This window comes from Phyllopteryx taeniolatus, chromosome 4 (assembly GCF_024500385.1).
Source record: "Phyllopteryx taeniolatus isolate TA_2022b chromosome 4, UOR_Ptae_1.2, whole genome shotgun sequence".
In the NCBI taxonomy this organism is placed as follows: domain Eukaryota; kingdom Metazoa; phylum Chordata; class Actinopteri; order Syngnathiformes; family Syngnathidae; genus Phyllopteryx; species Phyllopteryx taeniolatus.
In genome coordinates, this window is record NC_084505.1 from 31924614 (window position 1) to 31941341 (window position 16728).

Genomic DNA, 16728 nt, shown 5'->3' on the forward strand with positions numbered 1-16728 from the left:
CAGTGCTTTCTTCAGCTTTTTATATGTCGTCCCACCTCCAAAAATACTTAGCTTTTCACGCACCACTATAATGGCCGACATTAAAATGCAGTGTTCATGAAAAAAAGTGGTTTTATTTGTTTAAAAAAATTAGCCACTGTAACATGTAGTTGGAACAGTATCACAGTGTTAAATATAGGAAAATACATACTCCCACCAGCGCGCCTGACGTCATGTCAGACCTCAGATCAGTCGACAAAAGGATCAACCCGGAAGTGTTTTGGCCAATATCTCCTCCTTCAGAACTCATTGGACGGTGCTTCGTAGCGCAGATTACCCGACGCATACTGCGAAAGCAACCAAAGTTTTTTTTTTTTTTTTAAGGAAAAGAAGTTCAATGTCATGCAAAGGCCAAGCCAATAACCTGACCTGAGCCCAATTGAGCATGCATTTCACTTGCTCAAGACAAAACTGAATGGAAAATTCAGGAACTGAAGACAGCTGCGGTAGATGGTTGGCAGAGCAACACCAGGGATGAAATCCAGCGTCTGGTGATGTCTAAACGTTCCAGACTTCAGGCTGTAATTGACTGCAAAGGATTTGCAACCAAGTATCAAAAAGTGAAAGTTTGATTTATGATTGTTCATTTGTCCAATTACTTTTGGTCCCCTAAAAAGTGGAAGGCATATATACAAACTGCTGCAATTCCTACACATTTGACCGGATTTGGATATACAAACCCTCAAATTAAAGCACATCTTGTTCGTTTCATTTCAATACTGTATTTTGAAGCAATTAAAAAAAAACGAAACATACTGCTCTCATTGTGGTGTTTTTGTTTTATTCTTGAATATTATAAAATCTTAGATTATTGTTGATGATCCAAAAAGTGGCATCTTATACAACTGTTGTTATGGAGGGAGAAAAACACATGGTGAGGACATAATCATCCCCTGAGATATTTTATATGAGTGAGTTGTTATGCTGATATCGAAACCGTTGTCCGTAATATTTAACAACACTGTAATGTCAGTCATTTGAAAAAACAAACAAAAAAAACGCTTGTCATTGTGGTGTTTCTTTTTCTAAGCCCTGAATATTGCACTAGCTAATATAATGGGTGATGTTTAAAATAAACTGCGGAAAATAACTGAATCTGTGTTTGCAATGTGGTTAAAAGAAGGAAAACCCATGTTGTGGACACCATCATCCCCTGACCTCAACCCAATTGAGAACCTCCAAACAGCAAGAAACTCAATGAACTTACAATTTAAATGGATGAGAGTTTTAACAGTGATATTGAAGAGGACTCCTATGTTAGCATGTAATTTGATCAGAAAAGAACAAGTTTATATTTTCAAGATCTCCATGCCATGACATAAGTCCATCAGAACACGAGTAGACCGGTACTACGTACGAGTTTCGCTGACTTGTGGACAGTGAACGCAGTGACGTAGGTGCAAACGCATCGAGGTGTGAACGATGGAATGGACGGACGTGTGGGATAAAGGATGACAGGTGCAGACAAAGGGGTTCCCACCTTTGTGCTCATTGCACGGATGCCTTCTTCTGCGGACAAGCGCGCTGAGACGGCGATGACGGGATTGTCAGCGGTGTGCAGTGACGTCTTTGTGCGCGGCTGTTTTCTTTGCAAACGGGCCACGCCAAAATGATGCAATGACCTTGAAAAGAAAAGTAAAGAGGTGAGCAAGGCGGAAGGAATGATCAGTGAACGTCTTCTGGTGGCTGTCGCGAGGCCTATAAAGACGCGAAGTCACACGGAACGAGACACTCGGGGCCTCAACTGACCGAAAGACGCAGAAACACAATCAAGTCAACACTTTTGTAAGTACATGCTTTTTCTGTCTGCTGATGAACTACTAAATGGGTTAGAGCATCTCTGCAAAACATTCAGACGTGTTTATATTTACAATAATAATTAGAACTGCTTATTGTAACAATGTAGAAGAACTGTGGCTAAACGAAGAAAAACCGAAGCAGCAAAGACAGTGAAACACTCAAGAGAAAAACAGTTACGAAATTACAAGGACAAAAGATGCATATATATATATAATTTTTATAATAATTTTTAATCTTTTTTTTCTTCCCTTGAGTAATAGTATACGTTTGTAGATTGCAATGACTGAACACAATAGCTTGATGTCGTAAAAACATTATTTTTGTAATCTTCTTTCAAAGTTTGAATTTTTGGCTTTTAATATTCTGGTAACATTTTGTCTTTTCCCCCCAATACATATTACTTGATTCTCGTTTTATTTTGATACCTCTTCGCCTCATAATATGACAAAATTTATGTAAAAGATTCTTTTTTTTTTCAAATATGTTTTTTTCAAAAACTGTTTTCAAATATTTGGATTTTTTTTTTTTTTGATATTTCAACTTTATTCTTGTATGCTTTATTTTCCCTCATAAAATTACACAATCATTCTAAAATAATTTCACTTTTTTTTTTCTGATAATACAACTTTATACTCAAATAATATAGATTTATTGAGGCTCTTTTGGGTGTTTTGTCCTCAAAAAATTATGACAATTTTCATTATAATTTATTTATTCTTCTTGCAATATTGCTATATATTTCAAGCTGCTTTCCTGTAATATTCAACTTAATTCTTCCCTAGAATTTTTTTTCTCCAAATATTGAAACATTAATGGTATATCATTTCTAATTTCTTCTCATAGTCCTGCAACTTCATTCCCATATTTTGAAAAAAGAATTCTCTCCCGTAAAATTATGTTATATTTAAAAAAATATTCTTGTAATGTTTGGACTTGATTCAAAAATACAATTTACTTATTTCCTTTTTATATTGCAACTCATTTGTTTTTCCCCCTGATCATTTTAGATTTTCTCATAAAACTTCACGTTTTTCCTTGCAATATATGACTTTTTCTTGTTACTACATATTTTTCTGATAAATAGGAAATTTTAACGTGACAACCTTATTCTTGTTAAATTTTGAGATTTGTTTTCTTATTGTAATTTTTCTCTTTAAACTACTAAACTTCATTCTCCTTTTTTTTTTTTTTTTTTTTTTTTTAGATATTCCTGAGAATTGTTTTTTTTAGGGGAAAAAAATGCTCTTGCTAATCCTGCTCCAACTCCTGATCATCGGTAAGTGCCTCGTTCTCATTCCTGCATGTCACATCTTTTGAAGATGACGCACAAACTAATCTCTGCTTTTTTTGTTTGGTTGTTATAACATCCACAAATGCGAAAATTTCTACGCTGACAACAGCTGCCCTCACCACGCCCAGTGCTGTGACTGGCAACGCAGCAACTGGAAATGCTGCAACCACAGCTAACAATGCAGCAACTGGCAATGGAGCAACTGGCAACGCCGCAACCTCAGCTGGCAATGCTGCAACTGGCAACGCCGCAGCAACTGGCAACGCCGCAACCACAGCTGGAAACGCAGCGACTGGCAACGCCGCAGCGACTGGCAACGCCGCAACCACAGCAGGCGATGCTGCGACTGGCAACGCAGCAACTGGAAACGCTGCAACCACAGCTAACAATGCAGCGACTGGCAATGGAGCAACTGGCAACGCCGCAACCACAGCTGGCAACGCAGCGACTGGCAACGCCGCAACCACAGCAGGCAATGCTGCGACTGGCAACGCAGCAACTGGAAACGCTGCAACCACAGCTAACAATGCAGCTACTGGCAATGGAGCAACTGGCAACGCCGCAACCACAGCTGGCAACGCAGCGACTGGCAACGCTGCAACCACAGCAGGCAATGCTGCGACTGGCAACGCAGCAACTGGCAAAGGCGCAACCTCAGCTGGCAATGCTGCAACTGGCAACGCCGCAGCAACTGGCAACGCCGCAACCACAGCTGGAAACGCAGCGACTGGCAACGCCGCAGCGACTGGCAACGCCGCAACCACAGCAGGCGATGCTGCGACTGGCAACGCAGCAACTGGAAACGCTGCGACCACAGCTAACAATGCAGCGACTGGCAATGGAGCAACTGGCAACGCCGCAACCACAGCTGGCAACGCAGCGACTGGCAATGGAGCAACTGGCAACGCCGCAACCACAGCTGGCATCGCAGCGACTGGCAACGCCGCAACCACAGCAGGCAATGCTGCGACTGGCAACGCAGCAACTGGAAACGCTGCAACCACAGCTAACAATGCAGCTACTGGCAATGGAGCAACTGGCAACGCCGCAACCACAGCTGGCAACGCAGCGACTGGCAACGCTGCAACCACAGCAGGCAATGCTGCGACTGGCAACGCAGCAACTGGCAACGGCGCAACCTCAGCTGGCAATGCTGCAACTGGCAACGCCGCAGCAACTGGCAACGCCGCAACCACAGCTGGAAACGCAGCGACTGGCAACGCCGCAGCGACTGGCAACGCCGCAACCACAGCAGGCGATGCTGCGACTGGCAACGCAGCAACTGGAAACGCTGCAACCACAGCTAACAATGCAGCGACTGGCAATGGAGCAACTGGCAACGCCGCAACCACAGCTGGCAACGCAGCGACTGGCAATGGAGCAACTGGCAACGCCGCAACCACAGCTGGCATCGCAGCGACTGGCAACGCCGCAACCACAGCAGGCAATGCTGCGACTGGCAACGCAGCAACTGGAAACGCTGCAACCACAGCTAACAATGCAGCTACTGGCAATGGAGCAACTGGCAACGCCGCAACCACAGCTGGCAACGCAGCGACTGGCAACGCCGCAACCACAGCAGGCAATGCTGCGACTGGCAACGCAGCAACTGGCAACGCCGCAACCTCAGCTAACAATGCAGCTACTGGCAATGGAGCAACTGGCAACGCCGCAACCACAGCTGGCAACGCTGCAACTGTTAGCGCCATTACTGCAAACACTGCCATCACAGGTGGCACGACCGGCAACACTGGAGCAACGATGACAGCCACCCACGTGGGCACCATCCTCACATGTCACCTCGCCATGGCACTCCTTAAACTCTACACAATATAAATCCGCTGTTAGTTGAATGTAAAATGTCCCGAAACAGGTGTTGACAGGTTGAAACAAAGATCTGGATGATACTGTGTGCGTTAAGTTGTTATTTAAAAGGCAAATTATTTTGGCGCTCTATTATTTAACATGTCAATAAAGCTAATGTGTGTGCAAGTATTTTTATTTATTTTGTTTCTGCTGCCATTCGTAACTGGATGTGTGATCATGAGAGTATGGAAAGGCAAATGTTGTACAGTTGATGTAATTTATTTAATTGGCATTCATCAAGCAACATGAATAATAAACTTATTAAAGTGTGTGCTGATTGTTATGACATGTTCAATCAAACCCATTTTCATCACCTGCCTTATTATTTATTGACGGTGTTTGTTGCGAGACTTCTCTCATCACACGAATGCACAGCGGAAATTGCGGCGTACATTCCAAACGTCTTCTTTTTTCATGGTGGTCTCACCCAAAATATCTCCCACACAAAAAAGACAACACAAAGCACACGTATCTTGTATTATTATATAGTTTCTTATTTATTCAGTTAACGTGGCTAGCTAACATTAGCTAATGTCTACATTTACAGGTACACTTACATACAGTGGGTACGGAAAGTATTCAGACCCCCTTAAATTTTTCACTCTTTGTTATATTCCAGCCATTTGCTAAAATTATTTAAGTTATTTTTCCTCCCCTCATTAATGTACACACAGCACCCCATATTGACAGAAAAAAACGGAATTGTTGAAATTTGTGCAGATTTATTAAAAAAGAAAAAATTGAAATATCACACAGCCATAAGTATTCAGACCCTTTGCTCAGTATTTAGTCGAAGACCCCTTTTGAGCTAATACAGGAGGAGTCTTTTTGGGAATCATGCAACAGGTTTTTCACACCTGGATTTGGGGATCCTCTCCATTTCTGTCAGGTTGGATGGTGAACGTTGGTGGGCGGCGATTTTCAGGTCTCTCCAGAGATATTCAGTTGGGTTTAAGTCAGGCTGGGCCATTCAAGAACAGTCACGGAGTTCTTCTGAAGCCACTTCTTCGGTATTTTAGCTGTGTGCTTAGGGTCATTGTCTTGTTGGAAGGTGAACCTTCGACCCAGTCTCCTTCAGGTGTTTTTTAGCAAACGCCATGCAGGCTTTCATGTGTCTTGCACTGTTGCAATTACACTATATGGCCACACGATGGGACTATAAGATAACACGAGATACTATGGGGAGGACACGCAAACTCCATACAAAAGGGCCTAAGCCAAGATTCAAACCCAGAACTTCAGGACTGTGAGGCAGACGTGATAACCACTCGTTCATTGTGCTTCCATTGTTTATGTTCATATAAATATTAGGTATCGGATTTGTCAGTCAAACACATCAATAACGGGAACGACTCAAATCTTGTAAACTTTATTACAGTTCAAATCAGTTACATGCAATTGTGTATCTTTTAAAACGAATAAACATGAAATTAGCCAAATAAAAACATGAACATGAAAACAAATCTGATTACATTCCCCTCAAAATAGCAATATACAAAAATAGAGCTTACAAATACTGTACAGCTATTATTATTATCATCATCTTCAAAAATATTCTGCTGCAGAATTTTTAGTTTTACAATGTCTGTGAAAGTCCACAAACAGAACATCTGTTAACAACAAAGTCAAGATTGTTATATTGGAAATTATTATTATTTTTCACAATGTTTTCTGTGTGGGAGGGGCACAACAAAGCTACAGAGGAATAAATAACGAGTGCACTTGTCCTCAAAGCATCCACCAAGATTCAAATGAAACTCTGATTTGACTGCCTTCAGGAAGTATTCAGAGTTTAAGCGTAAGACGCGTAACACTCGTCCAGTATTCATGGCTACATCTCTTTGCTTTCTTCAATCACTTTTGTTTTTAAAAAAAATGCAGAAATGTTCTGTTTTTTTTTTAATTCCTTTGGCACTTCGATTGGAATTAGGATCTTTGTGGTGTTTACGATAAATATCAGGAAGTGATCGCTTCAAGCAGGGTACACACATTCTGTTAACTGGGCCAGTATAACTGGGCTATCGCAAATGTTAAACATGTTCAACATTTACGATAGCGAAGTCAAGCCTAGCATCATTGATGTCTCCTTCTTTGTACTTTTCATCAGTGTGGACGCAATGTGGCACCATGCTGCCTCTCACGGGTCAGCCTTGGTACTACAACAGACATCTGGTTTGGGGGAGGAGACTCACAATCATCGGTGGAGATATGTGCGGTGAGCTGTGTTGCTCATCTCTAGTACATGTCACACCACAGAGCAGAAGAAAAAAAAATCGCAGTTTTTTTTCCTTGTGGTGTGTGCGGTCTCTCACAATTTAAAAAAAATTGGTATGGAGGAGCCTGCTACTTACTAACCGTGAGAATCAAAACCTTTCAAATGTTCTGTACAAATAATGCAGTTGTTGCTGTACAGGTCCCTCAAGTTTGGTCTCAGCCTGGGGTTTTGGGTTCTCTTTGCATTACTTTGTTTTTTCAATAAAGTATTTCCTGTTCATGTTTTTCCATTTGCCACAGCACATTATAAATACACTGACTTCAATTTAGCAATACCAGTGCTTTCTTCAGCTTTTTATATGGTGTCCCACCTCCAAAAATACTTAGCTTTTCACGCACCACTATAATGGCCGACATTAAAATGCAGTGTTCATGAAAAAAAGTGGTTTTATTTGTTTAAAAAAATTAGCCACTATAACATGTAGTTGGAACAGTATCACAGTGTTAAATATAGGAAAATACATACTCCCACCAGCACGCCTGACATCACGTCAGACCTCAGATCAGTCGACAAAAGGATCAACCCGGAAGTGTTTTGGCCAATATCTCCTCCTTCAGAACTCATTGGACGATGCTTCGTAGCGCAAATGACCCGACGCATACTGCGAAAGCAACCAAAGTTTTTTTTTTTTTAAAGGAAAAGAAGTTCAATGTCATGCAAAGGCCAAGCCAATAACCTGACCTGAGCCCAATTGAGCATGCATTTCACTTGCTCAAGACAAAACTGAATGGAAAATTCAGGAACTGAAGACAGTTGCGGGAAATGGTTGGCAGAGCAACACCAGGGATGAAATCCAGCGTCTGGTGATGTCTAAACGTTCCAGACTTCAGGCTGTAATTGACTGCAAAGGATTTGTAACCAAGTATCAAAAAGTGAAAGTTTGATTCATGATTGTTCATTTGTCCAATTACTTTTGGTCCCCTAAAAAGTGGAAGGCATATATACAAACTGCTGCAATTCCTACACATTTGACCGGATTTGGATATACAAACCCTCAAATTAAAGCACATCTTGTTCGTTTCATTTCAATACTGTATTTTGAGGCAATTAAAAAAAAATGAAACATACTGCTCTCATTGTGGTGTTTTTGTTTTATTCTTGAATATTATAAAATCTTATATTATTGTTGATGATCCAAAAAGTGGCATCTTATACAACTGTTGTTATGGAGGGAGAAAAACTCATGGTGAGGACACAATCATCCCCTGAGATATTTTATATGAGTGAGTTGTTATGCTGATATCGAAACCGTTGTCCGTAATATTTAACAACACTGTAATGTCAGTCATTTGAAAAAACAAACAAAAAAAACGCTTGTCATTGTGGTGTTTCTTTTTCTAAGCCCTGAATATTGCACTAGCTAATATAATGGGTGATGTTTAAAATAAACTGCAGAAAATAACTATGAATCTGTGTTTGCAATGTGGTTAAAAGAAGGAAAACCCATGTTGTGGACACCATCATCCCCTGACCTCAACCCAATTGAGAACCTCCAAACAGCAAGAAACTCCATGAACTTACAATTTAAATGGATGAGAGTTTTAACAGTGATATTGAAGAGGACTTCTATGTTAGCATGTAATTTGATCAGAAAAGAACAAGTTTATATTTTCAAGATCTCCATGCCATGACATAAGTCCATCAGAACACATGAGTAGACCGGTACTACGTACGAGTTTCGCTGACTTGTGGACAGTGAACGCAGTGACGTAGGTGCAAACGCATCGAGGTGTGAACGATGGAATGGACGGACGTGTGGGATAAAGGATGACAGGTGCAGACAAAGGGGTTCCCACCTTTGTGCTCATTGCACGGATGCCTTCTTCTGCGGACAAGCGCGCTGAGACGGCGATGACGGGATTGTCAGCGGTGTGCAGTGACGTCTTTGTGCGCGGCTGTTTTCTTTGCAAACGGGCCACGCCAAAATGATGCAATGACCTTGAAAAGAAAAGTACAGAGGTGAGCAAGGCGGAAGGAATGATCAGTGAACGTCTTCTGGTGCCTGTCGCGAGGCCTATAAAGACGCGAAGTCACACGGAACGAGACACTCGGGGCCTCAACTGACCGAAAGACGCAGAAACACAATCAAGTCAACACTTTTGTAAGTACATGCTTTTTCTGTCTGCTGATGAACTACTAAATGGGTTAGAGCATCTCTGCAAAACATTCAGACGTGTTTATATTTACAATAATAATTAGAACTGCTTATTGTAACAATGTAGAAGAAATGTGGCTAAACGAAGAAAAACCGAAGCAGCAAAGACAGTGAAACACTCAAGAGAAAAACAGTTACGAAATTACAAGGACAAAAGATGCATATATATATATATAATTTTTATAATAATTTTTAATATTTTTTTTCTTCCCTTGAGTAATAGTATACGTTTGTAGATTGCAATGACTGAACACAATAGCTTGATGTCGTAAAAACATTATTTTTGTAATCTTCTTTCAAAGTTTGAATTTTTGGCTTTTAATATTCTGGTAACATTTTGTCTTTTCCCCCCAATACATATTACTTGATTCTCGTTTTATTTTGATACCTCTTCCCCTCATAATATGACAAAATTTATGTAAAAGATTCTTTTTTTTTTCAAATATGTTTTTTTCAAAAACTGTTTTCAAATATTTGGATTTTTTTTTTTTTGATATTTCAACTTTATTCTTGGATGCTTTATTTTCCCTCATAAAATTACACAATCATTCTAAAATAATTTCACTTTTTTTTTCTGATAATACAACTTTATACTCAAATAATATAGATTTATTAAGGCTCTTTTGGGTGTTTTGTCCTCAAAAAATTATGACAATTTTCATTATAATTTATTTATTCTTCTTGCAATATTGCTATATATTTCAAGCTGCTTTCCTGTAATATTCAACTTAATTCTTCCCTAGAATTTTTTTTCTCCAAATATTGAAACATTAATGGTATATCATTTCTAATTTCTTCTCATAGTCCTGCAACTTAATTCCCATATTTTGAAAAAAGAATTCTCTCCCGTAAAATTTAAAAAAATTTATTTAAAAGAATATTCTTGTAATGTTTGAACTTGATTCAAAAATACAATTTACTTATTTCCTTTTTATATTGCAACTCATTTGTTTTTCCCCCTGATCATTTTAGATTTTCTCATAAAACTTCACGTTTTTCCTTGCAATATATGACTTTTTCTTGTTACTACATATTTTTCTGATAAATAAGAAATTTTAACGTGACAACCTTATTCTTGTTAAATTTTGAGATTTGTTTTCTTATTGTAATTTTTCTCTTTAAACTACTAAACTTCATTCTCCTTTTTTTTTTTAGATATTCCTGAGAATTGTTTTTTTTTAGGGGAAAAAAATGCTCTTGCTAATCCTGCTCCAACTCCTGATCATCGGTAAGTGCCTCGTTCTCATTCCTGCATGTCACATCTTTTGAAGATGACGCACAAACTAATCTCTGCTTTTTTTGTTTGGTTGTTATAACATCCACAAATGCGAAAATTTCTACGCTGACAACAGCTGCCCTCACCACGCCCAGTGCTGTGACTGGCAACGCAGCAACTGGAAATGCTGCAACCACAGCTAACAATGCAGCAACTGGCAATGGAGCAACGGGCAACGCCGCAACCACAGCTGGCAACGCAGCGACTGGCAACGCCGCAACCACAGCAGGCAATGCTGCGACTGGCAACGCAGCAACTGGCAACGCCGCAACCACAGCAGCCAATGCTGCGACTGGAAACGCTGTATCCACAGCTAACAATGCAGCTACTGGCAATGGAGCAACTGGCAACGCCGCAACCTCAGCTGGCAATGCTGCAACTGGCAACGCCGCAGCAACTGGCAACGCCGCAACCACAGCTGGAAACGCAGCGACTGGCAACGCCGCAGCGACTGGCAACGCCGCAACCACAGCAGGCGATGCTGCGACTGGCAACGCAGCAACTGGAAATGCTGCAACCACAGCTAACAATGCAGCAACTGGCAATGGAGCAACGGGCAACGCCGCAACCACAGCTGGCAACGCAGCGACTGGCAACGCCGCAACCATAGCAGGCAATGCTGCGACTGGCAACGCAGCAACTGGCAACGCCGCAACCACAGCAGCCAATGCTGCGACTGGAAACGCTGTATCCACAGCTAACAATGCAGCTACTGCCAATGGAGCAACTGGCAACGCCGCAACCTCAGCTGGCAATGCTGCAACTGGCAACGCCGCAGCAACTGGCAACGCCGCAACCACAGCTGGAAACGCAGCGACTGGCAACGCCGCAGCGACTGGCAACGCCGCAACCACAGCAGGCGATGCTGCAACTGGCAACGCAGCAACTGGAAACGCTGCAACCACAGCTAACAATGCAGCGACTGGCAATGGAGCAACTGGCAACGCCGCAACCACAGCTGGCAACGCAGCGACTGGCAACGCCGCAACCACAGCAGGCAATGCTGCGACTGGCAACGCAGCAACTGGAAACGCTGCAACCACAGCTAACAATGCAGCTACTGGCAATGGAGCAACTGGCAACGCCGCAACCACAGCTGGCAACGCAGCGACTGGCAACGCCGCAACCTCAGCTGGCAATGCTGCAACTGGCAACGCCGCAGCAACTGGCAACGCCGCAACCACAGCTGGAAACGCAGCGACTGGCAACGCCGCAGCGACTGGCAACGCCGCAACCAAAGCAGGCGATGCTGCGACTGGCAACGCAGCAACTGGAAACGCTGCAACCACAGCTAACAATGCAGCGACTGGCAATGGAGCAACTGGAAACGCTGCAACCACAGCTAACAATGCAGCGACTGGCAATGGAGCAACTGGCAACGCCGCAACCTCAGCTGGCAATGCTGCAACTGGCAACGCCGCAGCAACTGGCAACGCCGCAACCACAGCTGGAAACGCAGCGACTGGCAACGCCGCAGCGACTGGCAACGCCGCAACCACAGCAGGCGATGCTGCGACTGGCAACGCAGCAACTGGAAACGCTGCAACCAGAGCTAACAATGCAGCGACTGGCAATGGAGCAACTGGCAACGCCGCAACCACAGCTGGCAACGCAGCGACTGGCAACGCCGCAACCACAGCAGGCGATGCTGCGACTGGCAACGCAGCAACTGGAAACGCTGCAACCACAGCTAACAATGCAGCGACTGGCAATGGAGCAACTGGCAACGCCGCAACCTCAGCTGGCAATGCTGCAACTGGCAACGCCGCAGCAACTGGCAACGCCGCAACCACAGCTGGAAACGCAGCGACTGGCAACGCCGCAGCGACTGGCAACGCCGCAACCACAGCAGGCGATGCTGCGACTGGCAACGCAGCAACTGGAAACGCTGCAACCACAGCTAACAATGCAGCTACTGGCAATGGAGCAACTGGCAACGCCGCAACCACAGCTGGCAACGCAGTGACTGGCAACGCCGCAACCACAGCAGGCAATGCTGCGACTGGCAACGCAGCGACTGGCAACGCCGCAGCGACTGGCAACGCCGCAACCACAGCAGGCGATGCTGCGACTGGCAACGCAGCAACTGGAAACGCTGCAACCACAGCTAACAATGCAGCGACTGGCAATGGAGCAACTGGCAACGCCGCAACCACAGCTGGCAACGCAGCGACTGGCAACGCCGCAACCACAGCAGGCAATGCTGCGACTGGCAACGCAGCAACTGGAAACGCTGCAACCACAGCTAACAATGCAGCTACTGGCAATGGAGCAACTGGCAACGCCGCAACCACAGCTGGCAACGCAGCGACTGGCAACGCCGCAACCTCAGCTGGCAATGCTGCAACTGGCAACGCCGCAGCAACTGGCAACGCCGCAACCACAGCTGGAAACGCAGCGACTGGCAACGCCGCAGCGACTGGCAACGCCGCAACCACAGCAGGCGATGCTGCGACTGGCAACGCAGCAACTGGAAACGCTGCAACCACAGCTAACAATGCAGCGACTGGCAATGGAGCAACTGGCAACGCCGCAACCACAGCTGGCAACGCAGCGACTGGCAACGCCGCAACCACAGCAGGCAATGCTGCGACTGGCAACGCAGCAACTGGAAACGCTGCAACCACAGCTAACAATGCAGCTACTGGCAATGGAGCAACTGGCAACGCCGCAACCACAGCTGGCAACGCAGCGACTGGCAACGCCGCAACCTCAGCTGGCAATGCTGCAACTGGCAACGCCGCAGCAACTGGCAACGCCGCAACCACAGCTGGAAACGCAGCGACTGGCAACGCCGCAGCGACTGGCAACGCCGCAACCACAGCAGGCGATGCTGCGACTGGCAACGCAGCAACTGGAAACGCTGCAACCACAGCTAACAATGCAGCGACTGGCAATGGAGCAACTGGAAACGCTGCAACCACAGCTAACAATGCAGCGACTGGCAATGGAGCAACTGGCAACGCCGCAACCTCAGCTGGCAATGCTGCAACTGGCAACGCCGCAGCAACTGGCAACGCCGCAACCACAGCTGGAAACGCAGCGACTGGCAACGCCGCAGCGACTGGCAACGCCGCAACCACAGCAGGCGATGCTGCGACTGGCAACGCAGCAACTGGAAACGCTGCAACCAGAGCTAACAATGCAGCGACTGGCAATGGAGCAACTGGCAACGCCGCAACCACAGCTGGCAACGCAGCGACTGGCAACGCCGCAACCACAGCAGGCAATGCTGCGACTGGCAACGCAGCAACTGGAAACGCTGCAACCACAGCTAACAATGCAGCTACTGGCAATGGAGCAACTGGCAACGCCGCAACCACAGCTGGCAACGCAGTGACTGGCAACGCCGCAACCACAGCAGGCAATGCTGCGACTGGCAACGCAGCAACTGGCAACGCCGCAACCTCAGCTGGCAATGCTGCAACTGGCAACGCCGCAGCAACTGGCAACGCCGCAACCACAGCTGGAAACGCAGCGACTGGCAACGCCGCAGCGACTGGCAACGCCGCAACCACAGCAGGCGATGCTGCGACTGGCAACGCAGCAACTGGAAACGCTGCAACCACAGCTAACAATGCAGCGACTGGCAATGGAGCAACTGGCAACGCCGCAACCACAGCTGGCAACGCAGCGACTGGCAACGCCGCAACCACAGCAGGCAATGCTGCGACTGGCAACGCAGCAACTGGAAACGCTGCAACCACAGCTAACAATGCAGCTACTGGCAATGGAGCAACTGGCAACGCCGCAACCACAGCTGGCAACGCAGCGACTGGCAACGCAGCAACTGGCAACGCCGCAACCACAGCTGGAAACGCAGCGACTGGCAACGCCGCAGCGACTGGCAACGCCGCAACCACAGCAGGCGATGCTGCGACTGGCAACGCAGCAACTGGAAACGCTGCAACCACAGCTAACAATGCAGCGACTGGCAATGGAGCAACTGGCAACGCCGCAACCACAGCTGGCAACGCAGCGACTGGCAACGCCGCAACCACAGCAGGCAATGCTGCGACTGGCAACGCAGCAACTGGAAACGCTGCAACCACAGCTAACAATGCAGCTACTGGCAATGGAGCAACTGGCAACGCCGCAACCACAGCTGGCAACGCAGCGACTGGCAACGCCGCAACCACAGCAGGCAATGCTGCGACTGGCAACGCAGCAACTGGCAACGCCGCAACCTCAGCTGGCAATGCTGCAACTGGCAACGCCGCAGCAACTGGCAACGCCGCAACCACAGCTGGAAACGCAGCGACTGGCAACGCCGCAGCGACTGGCAACGCCGCAACCACAGCAGGCGATGCTGCGACTGGCAACGCAGCAACTGGAAACGCTGCAACCACAGCTAACAATGCAGCGACTGGCAATGGAGCAACTGGCAACGCCGCAACCACAGCAGGCAATGCTGCGACTGGCAACGCAGCAACTGGAAACGCTGCAACCACAGCTAACAATGCAGCTACTGGCAATGGAGCAACTGGCAACACCGCAACCACAGCTGGCAACGCTGCAACTGTTAGCGCCATTACTGCAAACACTGCCATCACAGGTGGCACGACCGGCAACACTGGAGCAACGATGACAGCCACCCACGTGGGCAGCATCCTCACATGTCACCTCGCCATGGCACTCCTTAAACTCTACACAATATAAATCCGCTGTTAGTTGAATGTAAAATGTCCCGAAACAGGTGTTGACAGGTTGAAACAAAGATCTGGATGATACTGTGTGCGTTAAGTTGTTATTTAAAAGGCAAATTATTTTGACGCTCTATTATTTAACATGTCAATAAAGCTAATGTGTGTGCAAGTATTTTTATTTATTTTGTTTCTGCTGCCATTCGTAACTGGATGTGTGATCATGAGAGTATGGAAAGGCAAATGTTGTACAGTTGATGTAATTTATTTAATTGGCCTTCATCAAGCAACATGAATAATAAACTTATTTAAGTGTGTGCTGATTGTTATGACATGTTCAATCAAACCCATTTTCATCACCTGCCTTATTATTTATTGACGGTGTTTGTTGCGAGACTTCTCTCATCACACGAATGCACAGCGGAAATTGCGGCGTACATTCCAAACGTCTTCTTTTTTCATGGTGGTCTCACCAAAAATATCTCCCACACAAAAAAGACAACACAAAGCACACGTATCTTGTATTATTATATAGTTTCTTATTTATTCAGCTAACGTGGCTAGCTAACATTAGCTAATGTCTACATTTACAGGTACACTTACATACAGTGGGTACGGAAAGTATTCAGACCCCCTTAAATTTTTCACTCTTTGTTATATTCCAGCCATTTGCTAAAATTATTTAAGTTATTTTTCCTCCCCTCATTAATGTACACACAGCACCCCATATTGACAGAAAAAAACGGAATTGTTGAAATTTGTGCAGATTTATTAAAAAAGAAAAAATTGAAATATCACACAGCCATAAGTACTCAGACCCTTTGCTCAGTATTTAGTAGAAGCCCCCTTTTGAGCTAATACAGCCAGGAGTCTTTTTGGGAATCATGCAACAAGTTTTTCACACCTGGATTTGGGGATCCTCTCCAGTTCTGTCAGGTTGGGTGGTGAACGTTGGTGGGCGGCCATTTTCAGGTCTCTCCAGAGATATTCAGTTGGGTTTAAGTCAGGCTGGGCCACTCAAGAACAGTCACGGAGTTCTTCTGAAGCCACTCCTTCGGTATTTTAGCTGTGTGCTTAGGGTCATTGTCTTGTTGGAAGGTGAACCTTCGACCCAGTCTCTTCAGGTGTTTTTTAGCAAACGCCATGCGGGCTTTCATGTGTCTTGCACTGTTGCAATTACACTATATGGCCACACGATGGGACTATAAGATAACACGAGATACTATGGGGAGGACACGCAAACTCCATACAAAAGGGCCTAAGCCAAGATTCAAACCCAGAACTTCAGGACTGTGAGGCAGACGTGATAACCACTCGTTCATTGTGCTGCCATTGTTTATGTTCATATAAATATTAGGTATCGGATTTGTCAGTCAAACATCA

General features: G+C 45.4%; 2 protein-coding genes across 2 annotated transcripts; both read left to right on the forward strand.

Annotated features, from left to right (window-relative positions):
- Window positions 1-1686: 1686 nt before the first annotated feature.
- LOC133477359 (autotransporter adhesin BpaC-like) lies at window positions 1687-5267 on the forward strand. The gene is made up of 3 exons (XM_061771980.1): window positions 1687-1824; window positions 3044-3115; window positions 3240-5267. The coding sequence occupies exons 2-3, from the start codon at window positions 3079-3081 to the stop codon at window positions 4964-4966; spliced, it is 1764 nt and encodes a 587-aa protein (XP_061627964.1). The 5' UTR covers window positions 1687-1824; window positions 3044-3078; the 3' UTR covers window positions 4967-5267.
- A 4422-nt stretch (window positions 5268-9689) lies between these two features.
- On the forward strand, window positions 9690-15662 carry LOC133477340 (autotransporter adhesin BpaC-like). Its single transcript, XM_061771962.1, has 5 exons — window positions 9690-9694; window positions 10660-11924; window positions 12630-12722; window positions 13866-14096; window positions 14631-15662. Exons 1-5 carry the CDS (start codon window positions 9690-9692, stop codon window positions 15359-15361), a joined length of 2325 nt encoding a protein of 774 aa, XP_061627946.1. The 3' UTR covers window positions 15362-15662.
- The last annotated feature ends 1066 nt before the right edge of the window (window positions 15663-16728 follow it).